The sequence below is a fragment of the Rhinolophus hipposideros genome, assembly GCF_964194185.1.
Source record: "Rhinolophus hipposideros genome assembly, chromosome: 22".
Taxonomy (NCBI): domain Eukaryota; kingdom Metazoa; phylum Chordata; class Mammalia; order Chiroptera; family Rhinolophidae; genus Rhinolophus; species Rhinolophus hipposideros.
In genome coordinates this window covers 17,600,798-17,620,105 of record NC_138068.1, presented here as the reverse complement: position 1 = coordinate 17,620,105, position 19,308 = coordinate 17,600,798, and the positions used below count along the sequence as shown (strand labels likewise).

At 37.1% G+C, this 19,308-nt stretch overlaps 1 protein-coding gene across 7 annotated transcripts in view; it reads left to right on the top strand.

Annotated features, from left to right (window-relative positions):
* RALGAPB (Ral GTPase activating protein non-catalytic subunit beta) overlaps window positions 1–19,308 on the top strand; it is an 80,736-nt gene that overhangs the window by 15,111 nt on the left and 46,317 nt on the right. For all 7 annotated transcript variants that reach the window (XM_081034274.1, XM_081034278.1, XM_081034277.1 and 4 more), the window contains 7 exons: window positions 1,072–1,274; window positions 6,232–6,395; window positions 8,170–8,356; window positions 10,821–10,952; window positions 16,205–16,383; window positions 17,566–17,714; window positions 17,843–18,059. In XM_081034274.1, the coding sequence (XP_080890400.1) occupies window positions 1,072–1,274; window positions 6,232–6,395; window positions 8,170–8,356; window positions 10,821–10,952; window positions 16,205–16,383; window positions 17,566–17,714; window positions 17,843–18,059 (1,231 nt within the window). The remainder of the gene's footprint in view (window positions 1–1,071; window positions 1,275–6,231; window positions 6,396–8,169; window positions 8,357–10,820; window positions 10,953–16,204; window positions 16,384–17,565; window positions 17,715–17,842; window positions 18,060–19,308) is intronic.

The window sequence follows — 19,308 nt, the reverse complement described above, 5'->3', positions numbered from 1 at the left end:
CAGCCTCTCCGATGTGATTCAGATGGGTCAGGAGGTTAGAACTCATTTAGCGCGGCTAAGTGCCTTGTTAAGAACGTACCCAGCTTTAGTCCCTTCTCACCTGTGTTTGTTCTTAACCTTTCCATTTTAAATATTATTTTCCTTGGCAGAGAAAATAGTCACAAGATAAGAGTTGAGCAGTTCATTTTCCTTCCTATTGTCTGTTAACATTGCATAATCTGGAAATGGAATGTGATTGAATTTATGTACACAATTTCTTAAATACGTGTGTACCCATATACAATGAAGTGGAGAAAAATATCTAAAATTTTCTATTTCTGTGCCTCCATTCTTTATGGAAAATCAAGATGACCTGTACTTTTTATTTCACAGAGCGAACAGTAATAACGTCTAAAGGGTAAATGCCGACATAGGCTTACTATTTAGAAATAAGTATTTTCTTCTTTTTTTATTTCCCCTGCCCCTTCTTTTTTTTTTTTTTTTTTTTTTGCCCCTTTCTTCCTCCCGACTCCTGGTCAAGCCTATTCTCAGTCTAGTTGGGTAGGGCAGTTCCCTGGCCCATGCTGGTATTATGAGCCTTGTGCTGCCCCCCCGTTTGAGGCAGTCAGTCGCCGGGCAGCTCACACTGGCTGCCCGCTCACAGCCGCTCATGGTGTCACATGGCAACACTCCGCAGCTCCTGCCAACCTCCAGCTGCTCATGGCAGCCCAGTTCCAGAGAAAGCTGTTGTTCACAATTTTAGCTGTAGAGGGCGCAGTTCACTGGCCCATGTGGGAATCGAACTGGTGACCTTGGCGTTAGGAGCACGGCTCTCCCACCACCTGAGCCACTGGGCCGGCCCTAGGGCTGGCCCTATTGTCTTCTTAAATCTTTTGCTTAGGAAATGTCCGGGTATGTTTTATACATGGAGAGTGCTTTCTCTAGCATAAATCTGATCTAAATGTTGAGATGAATACACCGTCAATTGAGAGGTTTTCTGTGGCAATAAAAGAGGTTAACATTTTAAATCAGTCTACTGAGATACAGATAGGGATGTGTGATAATTCTATATGTATATTATCTTTTGTTTAGGTAAAATGGACCATGGAAGTAATTTGCTATGGACTGACCCTTCCATTGGATGGAGAGACTGTAAAATATTGTGTTGATGTATATACAGATTGGATTATGGCGTTAGTGTTGCCGAAAGATTCTATTCCATTGCCAGTTATTAAAGAACCTAATCTGTATGTTCAAAGTATACTAAAACACCTACAAAATCTTTTTGTACCAAGGTAAGCTATCCCTGTCTATCTGGCCTATTATCAGGATCATAGTAAAATATTCATAAATGTTATTTTTTTGTTAGTCCTTTGAACAGTTTACTTTTACTACTTGTTAAAGAGTGTATTATTAGGTTGGTGCAAAAGTAATTGCGGTTTCAAAGGTTAAAAAGAATTGCAAAAACCGCAATTACTTTTGCACCAACCTAATACCATGTTTCCCCTAAAATAAACCATGTTTCCCCTAAAATAAGACTTACCCCGAAAATAAGCCCCAGTTAAGATCTCAGCCAGACGGACGCATTTAGTACATTATGACGATGTTCCAGAAGAAGATGACATGACTATATTTGAATAAATGTAGATTGTTGTACCTGAAAAAAGAAGACATCCCCTGAAAATAAGCCCTAATGGAGCAAAAAATTAATTTAAGACCCGGTCTTATTTTCAGGGAAACATGGTAATATAAGTGATAGGAGAGATAGGTTTATATAATGTTTACTAGGGGTTTTTAACACGTGTGTGTTCATTTTAAAGGCCTTTGGCTTTTCTTTTAAATCTGATAGTTATTCAATATTAAAATACTGTGAACCCTTTCCCTTCCATTCAAAAAGACATACTTTTGTCTGTCATTATTCTTATATCCACTTATCTAAAGGCAACTAAGCCTTCTACCTTAAAATGAATCTTTCCTATGAGAGAATGAAGACATTAAAGTAAGCAGACTTGACATTATTATGGGCCATTTTGTAGTAGGCCAACAGATTATCTTGACAGTTTGTTACTGATTTTCACCCCATCGCTAAGCAGACACCTTAAATATTGTAATGTAGTATATGTGTCTTAGTTGTGGCTTAAACTTTTTTCTGTTTCTAAAAAAATTATGTCATTGTAAAGAATTTGGGAAATATATAAATTAATGGAGAAGAAAGTATTAGTTCCCTGCCCATTTGTGGGGATTTTCTGTTAAAAAAAAAAATCTGTTTTTAGCTATTTTCAATGTGTTTTTTTGGGGGAGGAAGGGGAACAGGATTTTATTGGGGAACAGTGTGTACTTTCAGGCCTTTTTTCCAAGTTAAGCTGTGCTTTCAATCTTAGTTGTGGAGGGTACCGTTCAGCTTCAAGTTGTTGTCCTTTCAGTCTTAGTTGTGGAGGGCGCAGCTCAGCTCCAGGTCCAGTTGCCATTTCTAGTTGCAGGGGGCACAGCCCACCATCCCTTGTGGGAGTCGAACCGAACCAGCAACCTTGTGGTTGAGAGGACGCGCTCCCAATAACTGAGCCATCCGGAACTCAGCAGCAGCTCAGCTCAAGGTGCCGTGTTCAATCTTAGTTGCAGGGGCCGAGCCCACGATCCCTTGCGGGACTTGAGGAGTTGAACTGGCAACCTTGTGGTTGAGAGCCCACTGGCCCATGTGGGAATCGAACCAGCAGCCTTCCGAGTTAGGAGCATAGAGCTCTAACCCCCTGAGCCACCGGGCTGGCACTATTTTCAGTGTTTTTGAAAGAGGCAAGGAGGCTTGCCTCCTTTTAGAAAAGTTCTGGTTAGAACTTTTGATCTGTCTGATGGTGAGGGACTTTGACTCATCCAAGAACCAGCTCCATAGACTTTAGCTCCTTAAATATAGAAGGAAAATTACTTTGGAAATCTGAATTGAAAAGGAAAAATCTCCATTAAGAACTCGGGTGTCAAGGTCAAGTGTAAACTCCTTACTAGTCTGAAATGCCTGCTCTAATCTGGCCCCAACCAGAATAGCTGCTACTAAATCTGCATGAGCCCTGCTCTTTGGTCAGACAGACTCATAAATTCAGCATTCCCTAAGACTCCCGAAACACCTTCCCCTTCATCACCTAGCCTTCAGTTTTCCTTCTATTCTTCTTCCTCCTCTTCTTCCTGCCCCTTTCCCTCTGCCTCCTCCCACCCCCTCCTCTCCCAGCAGTCCTCATTTCACTTTTGTTGGTTTATCTTAAATTCTGCCTTGTAAGGAGAAGCCTTACTTAACCATTGAGGCCCACAGTGATCAGACCTTCTGTGAACCTGTGTTACTTCCTGTGTCCCTCTTACCTCTTCACTGTTTTATTGCTTATCTTTTAAAATGTGTATGTCTCATTTCCCCATCTATTATTATATATCTTTTGGGCTTCCATAGTGCCTGGTGCAATACTGGTATTACCTTAGGTGTGCATTAAATGCTGGTTGCTTGTATTTATTGATTTCAAATGCAAGTAATAACAGGAAATGCTTGGTAGTAATTAGCATATTATTTGTGGCTAAGCAGGTTCTTCTCAAATGGTATAATACTTTTAATGCTTTCTTATCATCCCATGTAGGAGACTGATTTGTTGGCCTTTTTGTGCATGGGACGGTCTCATGAGTTGTATTGTTACTGTGTCTCTTTGTTCCCTTACCTCCTCTCAGTACTCAGTTAATTTCTATTGATGAAAAAAAACAACGGCATTTGAATTTAATTAGGCTTTTGCTTTTCTCTTTTGAGAAAAAACTACTTTATAAATTGTTCATTTTATTATTTAGTAATTAGCTTGTTTTCTCAAAAGTGTGTGTACATACTTCTGAGAGGGCACTGAACTGAGTATTAGTGTTCTCCTGTCCAATAATGTCTTAGAGAACTGAATAATTTCAATGCTGAATATTGAGTTACGATCTCATCTCCCGTTATTGGAAACTTCATTTTTTTCTTTTTGATTCAGATAGTTCACAAAATTATCATCAAGTTTACTTAGTTGTGTCTATGAAAAGTGACACTCAAAATAGAAGAAACTGCGACTTACCACTTTGCTAGAGATTAAGTCAAAGTGGATGTAACTTTTCTCTTTTGCCTATCAGTTTGATTTCTTTTTTTTATGCATAATTGAGAGTGAACCATCTTTTAAAAATGATCAGGATTTTTATATATTGCTCAAATATACTGTACTTGAAAAAACGTGATGTTATAAAGTAGTGGTTGGCAAACTATTTTGTAAAGAGCCAGATAGTAAATATTTTAGGCTTAGTGGGCCATATGGTATCTGTTGCCAGTCCTCAGCTCTGCTGGTAGAGAGAAAGAGGCCACACACAATATGTAAATGAATGAGCCTGGCTGTGTTCCAATAAAACTTCATTTACAAAAACTGATGGCAGGCCAGATTTGACCCATAGGCCATAGTTCATCAGTCCCTGTTCTAGAAGTTTTTCTGAAGAGCATGTTACTTTTGAAAATATTGAGAGGGAAGGAAAATTTCTGGTGTTTAGACTTTCCTATTTAGTTTTTAGTAAAGATTACCTTGCTTCTCTTAGCTTTAGAAACTTGAACACTGCTCTTGAATTGAGGCTTTCTGAGTGAGGCTGCTAGACCTAAGGACCAGATGTTTCCTTTCCTGCCACTGGGCAGACAGCTGGAAATAGTGGGCAGGCCTAGGTCCCATGTGGGAGGCATGCAGTGTGACTGCCAGCTTGGAAGAGTGTCAGTCCCAGTATCACTGGTGGCATTCTGATTTGTTATTCTGGACCTCCTCTTAGATGGCCAGATGAGGTTTGGGGCTATTATATAATTTCATATTCTTCTTCAAGTAGCGGAGCAACAGACACAAGCTTGAGCCCTTATGGACTAGATTCACCTCCACCTGAACGTGGGACAGCTCCCTGCTCCTGGGGGCTCTTGGCTTTTCCTAGGTGAATGTCTCATCATTTGCGTTAGGTCTGACCTCTTTTGGGAAAACTTAGTGGTGTCATTTGTTTGCACCTCTGGGGTAAGTGTCTGATTTTCTGGCTTAGAATCTGAGAATCTCTATCCTAAGGTTGGGGTAGGAGTTCCATGGGTACTCACTTCATTTTCCGGATTTCTTGAGGAGTCTCTGAGATTTCCTACTCTGATTCATGTGTGTGTGTGTGTGTGTGTGTGTGTGTGTGTGTGTGTGTGTGTAAGGGTTTATTTGAGCTAAATTGATGATATGCTGGGGAACAAGATCTCTAATGCTCTGGAGAAGAACAGTTTTGCAGCTTCTCTTATGCATTTAAAATTAAGGAGGAATGATTCAGACATTTTTTCACCAGTTTTTTAGTGATGTGTCACAATATATAGGAACTTGGCCTCAAGATTTATTTCAATAATATTAGTTACTTGTCTTGGCTTTCACATAGGAGGTCTGGAGGCCAACGTACCATTCGCTGACGCAGTGGGTTTCCTACTGGTCTCAGAATTCTCAGGTCGTCTACTTTGGAGAGTGTGGATAAGGACTGGGACTTGGACCTCTATCTTCCCTCCTCTTCAACCCTAGCCCTAATACTTTGACCTATATTATTCCCTTGGACAAAAATGGTACTGGGCACTAAAAAGAGTTACATAACTATTCTTCTAGGGTATTTTGAGAACCTTTGGAGCCTTCATCTTGGGTTAAGTTGCCTTTTTTAGTAGCACAGCAGTAGCAGGTTCTCATCTCTGAGGCAATTACTTTCCCACCTCAAGTTCTGTTAGGATATTCCTTTGGATCCAGAGGCTCCTTGCTGGAAGATACTAGCTTCAAAGACACTGTGAGCACTAGAATTCTTGTGAATGTGTGTTTAAAATTTTGTTGTTTAAAGAATGCAAAGGCTATTCTTCCTCAATGTGAGCAGCAGGAGTGGCTTTGGGTATTTATTCATTTATTCAGCAGCAACCTGTTGCATACCTTTTGTTTTGTGCCAGGCATCACATTATAGACGTAGATAATCCAGAGTTGAAGCTTACATGTGTAGTCTCCCCTTCTCTACCCAGGAGCTTTCAAGCTCTGATACAAGTGGTAGGCCGAGGTCTGAGTGCTGAACTGTATGACGGGGAAGAAGGAACTGTGACCTAAAGAGGGTGTGCCTGGCCTTGTCTGCTGATGCTCTTAGGGAGCGTCATGGACCATTGCTTGCTGCGTCCATAGTTACCTGTCCTCACGCTGATGCTTTCTCACCTCCAGGCTGCTCAGTGATCTGTTCTATCTTCTTCAGGCAAGAACAAGGCTCCAGTCAGATCCGACTATGCTTACAGGTCCTGAGAGCCATTCAGAAACTGGCCCGTGAGTCATCCATCATGGCCCGAGAAACCTGGGAAGTCTTATTGTTATTTCTCCTGCAGATCAATGACATACTTCTAGCCCCGCCAACTGTTCAAGGTTTGTTAAATTTTTTTTCTAATTTATTTCTGAGCTTCAAAGACAGTTTACTTTTAAATTTTGGCATAATAGTTGACAAACCAGGGTTAACAATTCTTAGAATGGAAACCTTCAAAGGCACAATATTAAGTTATTTTACCTTCAGTGATGGTAGGGAAGGACTCAGTGAAGTAATGCGTTTTTTATAGTGATAGGAACAGTAGTAGCCAGTTTGATATATTAGATAGAGCCTGGATAAGAAACAACTAATTAAATTAGAGCCTATATGTAATGTACCTGATTACAAAATAGCTATCAAAGTAGACTCTGAAAATTTGATAGGTACAGAAGATATTTTGTTCAGCAGGTGAAACCTACACTGTCTTAAAGTGTTCCATTTGGAAGTATGACAGTATTCTGCTTGTTAGCCATTAAAAAGCCTCCGATAAGACTTCAGAGTATATTTTAGAAGCCCTGTTTTGTATGTTATAGCACAGTATACACAGACTATAAGTTGATATTCTAGTTCTCAATTCCCTGTTACTTATTCATATGTGTAGTCTCTTACTAACACACGTGTGAGTGCGCTTGTGCTCTCACGGGTGCTGTGTCCAGAAAATATCTAAAAGGAATCATGGAATTTTTGTATTGAAAGAGACCCCACAATAAGAATACGCTGCCTGGTGTCGACGCTAGCTGCCAGTCATTGTCAGTGTTCTCTGCTACACACTGCCCAGGCCTAGGATCTCAGCAACACAAGGCAGGCAGTTTATCCCCTTCTGGGGCTCATTATTGTGGAAACTTTGTTTTTTGCTCATGTGACCTACACATCCTTATAACTTTTCCTTCAAGTAGCAAGTTTGCCTTCTAGAGCTATGCCGAGTATAGACCTCTAGTTCCCTCGTACAGACCACTGTAGTCCCTAGTTCCAGGACTCAGAGCCGACGAACAGCTCTGTTTTCATGGTGGAGGCTCTGTCTTGTGCAGCACTAGTCATTTTGCTTTCTCACTTGAAGGGGGGGCTTTCAAACACCTGAAATAATTTATAACTAAATTTGGAGTAGAAAAACATGGGTATTGGTTCTGATTCTTTTCATTATTGGCTGTATGAACTTGGGCCGATTTAAGTTACTTAAATTTCCTGAACCTAAGTTTGCTCATCTTCAAAATGGGTAATAGGTATTATAAATATCTATCCTGGGGTAGCCGGTTGGCTCAGTTGGTTAGAGCACGGGGCTTATTAACACCAAAGTCGCTGGTTCGATTCCCTCATGGGCCAGTGAGCTGCGCCCTCCACAACTAGATTGAAAACAACAACTGGACTTGGAGCTGATGGGTCCTGGAAAAACACACTGTTCCCCCATATTCCCCAACAAAAATTAAAAAGTATATATATACCCTGTAGAATTCATGTGAGGATTAGGGGAGGTCATGTGTGTCAACTACTTGGCACAGAAACTGCCTCCTAGTAGTCAGTCCTCAGAGGCACTCGTCTTTTCCTTTCTCCCCTCTGTACTCCTGTCCCACTTGCTAGAGGATTATCTTCAATATACAAGCACTGGGCCGGGTGACTTGAAATCTTTCAAAGTGATAATTGGTTGATGGATCCATGCTTTCCCTCCTAGGAGCTCCTAAGAATAGTTTCTTGTTCTTACTTTTAAATGGTTATTTGAAAGTCAGAACTTAGCATTGCGTTTATTTTAATTTTTTTGACCAATTCTCCCAAATTAGCGAATGAAAGATTATGCTTTAAAAAGTAAGTACACCAAAGATACGTTTTCTTTTTGTTGGAAAGGTGGCATTGCTGAGAACCTGGCAGAGAAGTTGATTGGTGTTCTCTTCGAGGTTTGGTTACTCGCGTGTACTCGGTGCTTCCCAACACCTCCATATTGGAAAACAGCCAAGGAGATGGTGGCTAACTGGAGGCACCACCCCGCCGTGGTGGAGCAATGGAGCAAGGTCATCTGTGCGCTCACTTCCAGGTGGGTTATCATTGACCTGCCTTCCTTTATCTGCTGGCCTTAGGCAGTTTGCCTCTGTTTTGTGTCTTTCTGGGATTCATGCAATACATTGTAAAAAGCTTGTATCCTGTGTGTGTCATTACAGTACTTTATATACCAAATCGAGTCACTTTTAAAAAATAGATATAGTAGTTTGGCTAGTGTCTGTCTAATCTAAAACCTTTCAGATTAAGCAAATGCCTTGGAAAAGCAGATAAATTCTGCACCCTACCCACCACTCCCCACTTCTCCAATCCGACCCCTTCTTAAAACATTTTTGGTCATTATTTTTAAAAACCAAATCATACAAAAGTATAACAGAAAAAGTTAATTTCACCAGAAATCCTATTATATATGTTTATATATAATTTTACAGAAATGGGATCATACAGTAATGTGCTACTATGTAACCAAAGTAGGCAGTTTTTTTATAGTACTAATTTTACCTTTTTTACCATTTATGTATAATACAATCATTAGTCTATGAGTAAACTGTTAAGCTTCATTTTTTTCAGACTTGTTTTTTTACATTCAACTCTACATGTTTTAATATATAACTAAAACATGAGGATTCTTTTTTAAATAGTCACAATACCATATCACACCTAAAAAATGCTAACAATTCTTTAATGTCAGTTAGCCATTCAATGCTCAGATATTCCTGAATGTCTTTATATTTTTTCGTTTTACAGTTGATTCCATTTAATCAGAAAACAAACAGGGTTTAGATATTACATTTACATTACATTTAGTCCACGTTTCTTAAGCCTATTTTAAGCTGTAGGTTTCTGCTCTCTCATTTTTCTTTCTTTGCAGGTTTTTGTTTTCCCTTTGGTTGCAGAAACTAGGTTGTTTGTCTTATACAGTGTTTCACATTCTAGATTTTTCTGTTTATGTCCAAGTTGTGTTAATTAACATGTTCCTTTGTCCCCTGTATTTCCTGTCAGCTGGAAATACAGTTAGATCTAGAGATTTGGTCTGATTCAGGTTTGATTGGGGGTAGGGTAGGGGGTGGAGGCAGGAACAAATAATTTGTAGGTGGTGTTATATATCAGGGTAGACTGGTCTTTTTCTGAGATAATAAAATGTTTACATCATTATCATTGTTTAAACTAAAAGATGAAGGTTTGAAATATTCTGTTTATTCTGGTATATCTTGGTGAATGTCAATATTATGAATCTATTTTTAAATAATACTTTTATCTTGATTATAAAAGCAATGCATGCTTATAAAAAATTTGGAAGGTTTAGGGGGAATATCCATCACTTACAGCTAACCAGTGTTAAACATTTGATGTATTGTTTTCCATTTCTCTTTTTAAAACAATCAATTTGAGATTATTCTATATAGTATTTGCTTTTTTTATTTGATGTCTGATTCTTGTCACATTAATTACATATGCCTTATTTCTTCTTGAGTAGATCCCAAGATCATATTTTGAATGGCTTTATACGTTTTCATTATATGAATGGAATTATAATTCATTTAATAGTTTTCTTGTTTTGATATTCTCCCAGTGTTTTACTTTAAAAATATTATTTACATGAATGCTTTTAAATAATCTTTGTATGTATTTTGTTATTTTATCAAGATCTAATATCTAAATGTAGAATAATTGAGTCAAAGGGCTTTGAACAGTTTTAATACATTTGGACTATCACTATTAAATTAAGTAATTGAATTGTTGAATTACTTTTAAAGTACACTATAAATTCTAAACTTCATGTGAAGTTATATTGCTGTTACTATTACAAATAAATTTGCCATTATTATTATGAAAAAGTTGTGTTGAATGCATTGGGAAGGGGATGAATCCTTTAAAAATAATTTAATTTATTATTTATATTAGATGTCTAATTGGATAATTATATAAATATAATTGCATATTATATGATTATATAATTAATTTACTATTTGTCATTTGCAGTTATAGGTTAAAAATTTTTAAGTAATTTATAATTTTATAAATTAGTAATATATAATATTTATATTGCAAAATTATGTGTAATTATAAATATATATTATAAAGGTATATTTATATAATAAAGTATAACACTTATAATGTGAAATAATTTATATTACTTAAATCATAAATTTAAATAATATATAAATTTATAAAATCATTTAAAGAAATAATTCTATAAATGACAGATAAATTTATAAATTATACAACTTATAAAATGTAAAGTAAAACAATAACATAAATAACAATAAATTATTAAAATAAGTAAATTAAATGTTTTAAATAAAAAATTTAAAATAGTTTATAAAACTGGAAATCTTCCAATTTGTTTCATAGACAGTTTTCATTTATCTTACTTCAGTGAGGTACAATACATGTTTCATCTATTTTCTCTTATTTCTCTTACCACATCTTAATGCTCGAGTATGTCTTTCATTCTGTTAAGAAATGAACTTACTGGTGTGCATTTTCTTATATTCTAGATTGCTACGCTTTACATATGGTCCTTCATTTCCTCCATTTAAAGTTCCCGATGAAGATGCCAGTCTGATCCCTCCTGAAATGGATAATGAGTGTGTTGCACAGACGTGGTTTCGCTTTTTACATATGTTAAGGTACTGTTACTTTAGTTTTTCATGTGCTCTTTACCCAGTGTCTTAGGACAAGAACCATGCTGTAACTCTCTTGTTGGATTTCTGAGTGTCAGAAGGAGCCAAATTGGACAACACACATATCTACATAATGTGTCTCCTGTTCTCCCTATTGCAATACGGTCAGGCTCTCCTCAGCTGCTCTTGGTCTGTGCTCTCTGGAAGCGTTTCCCTGTGATAGATTTAGCATTTGTTCTCTTGCCTGTTGCTACACTCTGGATGATATGTCTCTCAGGACTTTGTCACATTCTGTGGGAACTGTCACCATTCTCTGAGACCATCCCTGACTGGTCAGTCTGGCTCTCTAGGCTTCTCTTCTAGTAGTCTTATTGTTTAAAATTTCACTGAGGGATACACTGTAAAATTTCACAGAGGGATAAATTGCTACTTCCTGCTATTTCATTCTTTATAGTAATTCTATTCAATTCAGTTTCATCACTTCCTACCTTTCTCTCTAATAGGCCCATTCTTGGGCTCTGGAACTTTTGTTCTGTCGTGTACTCTCTTCTTAAATGTTTTCCTTGCATATTTTCTCTTTCTGGTTTGACTAGCTTCATTTTTCTATTTTTATACTCGTGATTCTAAATTACTCTGTATGACGATTTTATAAATTAAGGATGTTAACCATTTTCTATAATTTTTTTTCAGTTTGTAGTTTGTGTTTTTCATCTTTCAGTGATTTCAGTTTATTTTTTAAATCTATTTTTCTGTGATCATTTTCTGTTTCCTTTAAGATTAGAAAGTCTGTGTTCTTTGATCAGATAGATTCACCTATGATTTCTTCTTTGTTTCCTTTATGACGTTAAGTTCATTTTTATATACCAGGTTTTGTGTTTGGGTCATATATTATTCCATTAATCGCTTCATTTTTGTACAAATTCACTTTTAATTATTTTAACCTTATAGTAGTTACTGTCTTTTCCCTTTTTCCATTTCTTAGAATGTTTTTTTATCTCTTCTTTGCCTGTTTAACATTCCAGATAAAGTTATAAAACACAACTAAAAACCTTTTGGGGTTTGGATTGTGTATTGATTAAGGTAAGGAACACGTTCTGCATTGGTAGATGAACCAGAAAATCTTAGTGGCTTAGTACAATGTAAGTTTCGTCAAGTCAGGTAGGGAGTAGCTCTGCTTACTCAGTCATTCAGGGACCCAGCGTGGCAGAGGTTCTGCCATCTTCAGCATGTGGCTATATTACTAGGGCCTCAGCTTTGTAAGCTGGAGCCTCTGTTTCTGGCTAGCAGATGGGAGAGAGAGCAACGGAAATTATGTGGAAGGCTTTTATGAACCAGGCCTTGAAGTGATGTAAATCACTGCTACTCATGTTCTATTGACCAGTAGTCATACACATACCATACTTAATTGCAAGGGAAGTAGGAGGAAAAGAAAAACTAGTGAACAGTTAGCCAGACTGCCAAAGATGAGAATTGTATTACGCCTGTCTTTATATTTAGGAAAAGTTGATACCTTAATATAGTGAGTCTTTCTAAGAGTAGGTATTTTTCTTTTTTAGAATCTTAAATATCTTATAGAAGTGTTTTGTAGTTTTCTTCACACAAATCTGCATATTTCTTATGCCCTTATTCCTAGTATTTATTGCGGATGTTGTAAAAGGCTAATTTTTTCTGCTATTAAATCTTGTAAGTGGCTATTACTGCTGTAAAGAAAATGTTGTATTTTGTTTTTGTGTATTATTTTTGGACACTTAAAAGAGCTCTAGGCATTATGGACACTTATCTGCAAATAAGAAGTGTCTCCTTTCTAGTAATTCGTGCTTCAGTCTTAAAAGTGCTTTAGTTGCAGTAAGAGCTGTACATGAGTTCAAGTTCTACTATTTTTTTTTTTATGAACTTGAGCAAGCAAATAGTCTTTCTGAGTCTTAGTCACTTTTTAATTTATAAAATGGGGATATACAGTTGCTCCGTGAACAACAGGGATTTGAACTGTGTAGATCCACTTATAGGCAGATTTTTTTCAATAAATACTATAAATATATTTTCTTTTTCATAGGATTTTCTTATTTTAAAAAAAAAAATTCCCTTGACCGTTATTGGTTTTGTTTTATTTATTTATTTTTTATTTTTATTTTTTCCCCTTCTTCCACCCCCCGCACTCCAGTTCAAGCCATTGTTTCTCAGTCTAGTTGTGTAGGACACAGTTCCCTGGCCCATGCTGGTATGATGAGCCTTGCACTCCCCCAGCTGAGGCAGTTGGTCGCCAGTCTTTGGTCGGCCACTCACAGCAGCTCACTCGCCAGCTGCCAGCTGCTCACGCTGGCCACCGGCCACTTCTGGCACCACACAATAGCCCGCAGCAGCACGCAGCAGCCCTCGCCAACCTCTGGCTGCTCACAGCAGCCCAGCTCCGGAGAGAGCTGTTGTTCCCAACCTTAGCTGTAGAGGGCACAGCTCACTGGCCCATGTGAGAATCTAACCGGTGTCCTGGCCAGCGTTAGGAGCATGGCGCTCCAACCACCTAAGCCACCTGGCTGGCCCCATAGGATTTTCTTAATAACGGTTTCTTTAGCTTACTTTATTGTAGGAATGTAATACATGTAACATGCAGGATATGTGTTAGCAGTTTATGATATCGATAAGGCTTCAATAATAGTCAATAATAGGCTATTAGTTAAGTTTTTGGGGACTCAAAAGTTATGCAGGGAGTTTTGACTGTGTGGGATTCGGTTCCCCTAACCCCTACATTGTTCAATGGTCAACTGTAATAGTATCCATCTTGTTATAAGAATTGAAGAAAAAGCATATGAAACAGTACAATGTTTAGTGTCTGATGGGTGCTTGAAAAGTTGCCACTATTGTTATAATAATTATTTTTGTATATTATTTTACAGCATTAGTCAAAACTTCTAGAACACCGCTGAATTAAAATGATGCTGTTTTGACATCTTTTGTTCTGCTTTTCATTGGAATGCATCTACTACATGAAATTTTGAGTTGGATGTTGGCTGTTGATATTAGTTATTCTTTTTTTATGTTCCTGGTTTCCTAAGCAATTAAAAAATTTACATATAAATAAAATCAGGAGTAGTACTGAATTTTATTCAAATCATATTTTGGGATCCATTTAAGCAATTAAATGTTTTTTCTTTTTTACCTAAGGACGTGATATATTAATTTATTTCAATATTGAATCGCATTTCATTCCTGAGAGAAAAGTTATACTTGGTTATGTATGGAATGCCAGTCTTTTAATATTTTTCCCCCAAATTGTCTCTAGTTATATCTTTTGACTAATTTATGTGTTGGTAACTTAAAGAAAAGAATAAGAAATGTCCTATCTTTTTCTGTGCTGTGTTGCATGAAAGTTGTATGTTCCTTAAGAATTTGAAATACATCACCAGTAAAACTCTAGTCCTGAAATCTTTTTTAGAGGTAGTTCTTGGATAATCTTTTCCCATTTCTTTACTGTTAATTGATCTTTTCAGGCTTTATCTTCTTGAGCTGAAAGATTTTATTATAGTCAAACTTCTTTCAGATATAAAGAATAGGAACCTACTTAAACAATTGCAGGGGGAAAAGATGATAGAGAGGTCTCATTGGACTCCAAGTGAACGTCCAGTACTCAAAGTGGGGAGGGATCAAAGCAGCCTTGGGACAAGCCACTCTGTCATCTTTCTTTCTTGGCTTTTTTGCTTTTTTTGTGCATATATACACTTATCTTTCTCTGGCAGGCTTCCCCTGAGTTTCTGTTTCTTCCTGCCTTTCGGATACATGCAGCCCCATGATAACTGCCCAGTGGTGTAAACAGCTTTGTGACTTAACAGCTCTAGCCATTTTAGCACTGGGGCTTTCCCTTTGCTCACATTCTCAAACTGGATAAATTGGATTAAATGTTGTTAGTTAGGCTACATCAGTTGTAAGTCTCTAGCAAGCATCTGGATAGATACCTTTTGGACAGTGTTACCTTTTTGGTTAAGTGAGCTGTGGCTGGATGGGAGGCAGGTCCATGAAGGTTATTCAGAAAGGGCTACCATGGTCACTGACAAATTTCCTGGGAAGAGGGCTGAATATGAAAGGGAGATAGACACCCAAATTTTGTCTCATATGGTAATGCTTTATATCTTTATCTAGGCGGAAAAAATGTTTCTCTTGATTAGAATACTACCTTTCTCAGATGGTTGTCCTTGGACTTCTTTGTGCATGGCCATTCACGCCCCACCTGGAGGTTCTGTTTCAGTAAATCTAGGTCAAATCTGGATTTTTAACAGGTTTTCCACATGTGTCAGATATACAGGGCATTGGGAGCCGCAGGGATGCAGTTTCTATGATCTGACCTAAGTCCTTTGTTACCCACTTTCATTCAAATTTTATTTTTTCAAATCTGTTCTCCAAATTTGAGTGCCAATAAAATCATTTCAGGTTTACATCTGGAGAAGCAGGTGTAAGCCTTTTGGCACTGCTCCTAAACTTTGTATCTCCTCTACCCCACATGAACTAGTCATATGGATACAGTGTGCTAATACTAGAAGTCCATTTCTATATATGTATATATGTTCCCCTGCTCCCACTTGCATTTAAGGGTTTGAGTGGATGGAAAGAGAGGTTTCAAAGGGCAGAGCATCTATAAACCACTGATTTGTGTTTCTCAGCCTAGTTCTTTTGACTTTGGAGCTAGTGGAAATTTTTTCCAGGTGCTGGCTGTAGGTTATTACTTTGAGTTGGCTATTTAATGGACAGCAAAGCAGACCATTTTGAGTGGAAATCTAAATCTATTTTTTAGTGGAAATATTTAAAATTGCTTATACATAAAATATAACTCAAGTCCAAATATTTTGTTTTGAAATGTATGGCTTTACTAATTCCAATTTTCAATCAGTTTTTTAAAAATTGGATATGCTAATATTATAGTAAAATTTTCTCCTTGGAGTTCTTATTGATTGACTTACAGTTTTTATTCCATTGCTTATTAGAAAATAAGAACATTAGAAAAACATCTATGTGTACTTTTAAAAAATTAAAAATTTCTAGTGTTATTTTGATTCTCATTCTCTGAATAGGCAGAGTAAGTTTATGTAAACACAGTGCAGATCTTCTGGAAAGAAGTGTTGATGATTGAGTCCCTCGCCTATTAAATACAGATTAGTCTTCACTCTGAATTAAATAGGCACAAAGAGCCCTGTTCTTAAATTAGATTGCATGCAGTTTATTGCTAAAGAAACTTCTAAATGTGTAATTAATTCTTCTCTCTCTTTTGATAGTAATCCCGTGGATTTGAGTAACCCAGCCATTATAAGCTCTACTCCCAAATTTCAGGAACAGTTCTTGAATGTGAGCGGAATGCCGCAAGAATTGAATCAGTATCCCTGCCTTAAACATCTGCCTCAAATATTTTTTCGTGCCATGCGTGGAATCAGCTGTCTGGTGGATGCATTCTTAGGTGAATTTTGTGTGTTTTGTTAGATGTTTGAAGAGCTACATGTACATAACTCTAGAGTCTAGAAAGTATTATGGAAAGCCCAAAGATTTGATTACAAATAACAAACTAGGAAACTAGAGGGTTTTTGTTGTCTCTATACAAACAGATTAAACAATGCTAAGAAAAAGAATAAGACCTAATAGCTAAATGGACAAAGGATATGAGTAAAAAGATTTGCAAAAGAGAAAAGTGTTCATTCTTGCTAGTAATCCAAGAAAATACAAATTAAAATGTATTAGATATCATTCTTATGTGTAACATTAGGAGACAAATTATATACGTTTTGTGAACCGCTATTTTAAACTGTTTTTCACATTTTAGGAATATAAAAAGTCAGATATTTTTTACCTGTTGAAAGACAATGATATTTACTATGTATCATTTTCTAAAACATCTGTTATATGTATTTGTTAATGTATTACATAGATAATATATTAGTTCAAATTAAGTTTGGCTGCCTATAACAACCAAAAATACCGGTGGTTTAATAAGCAAGATAGTTTATTTTCACATGAGTTAATCCCAGGGTTAGGCAGTGCAGGGCTGTTACAGCAGTTCCCTTATTGTCAGGGACCCAATGCTCTTCCATCTTTTGACTCTTCATCCTTTGTGTACTGTCTCATGAGCCATGATGGTTGAATGCGTTCCAACTATCCTGTTTAGGAATTAGGAAGGAAGGAGAGTCTACACTTGATTGGTCCTCTTAACTCCTTAAGAGGAAAGACCCACCCAGCAATCACCCACTTCTCTGTTGTCAGAACATGGCCACACTGGCTGTAAGGGAGCCTTGAAAATGTAGTGGTTTATTCTAGGTAGCCGTGTCCAACTAAAATCTGTGTTCTGTAACTCAGGAAGAATGGGTGAATGGCTATTGGGAGGCCACTAAAACAGTGTCTGCTATATAGTCTGTCCCAAGCCTTCCCTGGTGTTGCTTGAGGAAGATTTTTTTTTTTATAATTATTTTCAGGTGCCAAGACAAAGTACTACTTAGACGTTTGTCATTTATATCCCTCAGACTGTGTGACCTCCCCCCCCATCCACTACCCCTCTGACATTGCACCAAGCCATTACATTTTTGAGGAAGGTTTTTTGACTTCCTATTTTGAACTACGAAGAATAACTCCGTTCGTCTTTTTTTTTAAGGCATTTCTAGACCCCGATCAGACAGTGCCCCTCCAACACCTGTGAACAGATTAAGTATGCCTCAAAGCTCTGCTGTCAATACCACCCCGCCACATAACCGGCGGCACCGGGCTGTCACGGTGAATAAGGCCACCATGAAGACAAGCACAGTAAGCGTTTCCATCACCATTGTTATTCTGTACAAAGTTGCCTTTTGAATCTGCCATCCTTTTAAAAAAAAGTGTTGCTGCTTTCTCAAACTTTTCATGAGTGTGGGTATATTCTTGTGTTCTCATAGGTTAGTAGTGCTCATGCCTCGAAAGTTCAGCACCAGACATCCTCCACTTCTCCTCTGTCAAGTCCAAATCAGACTAGTACAGAACCCCGGCCACTGCCTGCCCCTCGGAGACCAAAGGTTAACAGCATCTTGAATCTCTTTGGATCATGGTTATTTGATGCAGCATTTGTTCACTGTAAACTTCATAATGGGATAAACAGAGACAGCAGCATGACTGGTAAATATTGCTCAAGAAATATGCTATCATTTTTTTTCTTTTCTGTTTTTTTTCTTTTTAACCTTTCCTACCTGCAAGATTAATATGTATCTTCAAAAGCTCTCTGTCTCTGACCAACCAGTGTCTTGTGTTTAACCCCTTCCAGCTGAAGTAACAGAATTTTGGAAGTTTTCCTACCTGTCCTTTTTATGTTTGTTCTATGAGGTTTGGCTTTTGTCTGGTTTTATTAGACACACTTTAGGTTAGCCATTTTTTGTTGTTGAATCAAATTCCTTTCAGTAGGTGACCTGGAAGTTCCCTTCATGTCAGCCAGGATAATAATATTAATATAAAGAATTAAAGATTTTGACCAGAAATGTATTCACAAGAAGTGTTTTCTTAAATTTTGACAACCACTCACTCATTAATACATACAAATATCAGAAAATTTCTGCCTCACAAAAGACTCTAATGTCTCCGGTTTTAGTTTAGAGAACTTTATTTCAGGGGTACACTTTCAAAAATACAATTTGTTCTGAAATTAAATAAGACTGGTAGAGAATTCATATTGCAACCCTGATATCTTCATTTAGATTTTATTATAAAAATGAAACACTGTCTAAGTAAAACCTGATTTTTTGTCGTCTTACCATTTTCCTTGGAAGTAGGGTGCAGTATGGAGGGTGGGATAGTGCAGAATGTACTGAATATTTATGACATGTATTAGAGCTAAATAATAATAATGGTTGGCACTTATTGACCTAAATTACTCTGTGCCAGGCACTGTGCTGTATGCATTAATGAGTGTATTGGTGGTTTGGTAAGAAAGCACTTTTCCATTGGGGTTGGAAATAGCTTGAGGTAAAAGGATGCCTAATTGCATTAGTTTATGCATTCCTAGGGAGAATGTTAATTCCAAGGAAAAAACCAATGGCCATAAGGCTCTCTGCTTTCTTTCAGAAAGGCATTCTTATCTATTACGTATCATCTCAGAACTGAGGTCTATGTGTGTTAGCATTATACACATATAATTATTTAGGATGTGTTTACAAATCTTATAAATAATTTTTAAAAGTTGTGAATATAAAGACATTTTTAGGAATACAGTTTGAGATTGTGTGGTTGAGTTTAGGGATTTCTTTATTTTGTTCAGATTCAGACACTATGTTCTATCATTTCCATTATTTTATTTACAAGTTTGAAAGTGGTGCTTACTTATGGATAAGTAAATGTACTTATGATGACTAAAGGAAAACTTTTAAAAACCATT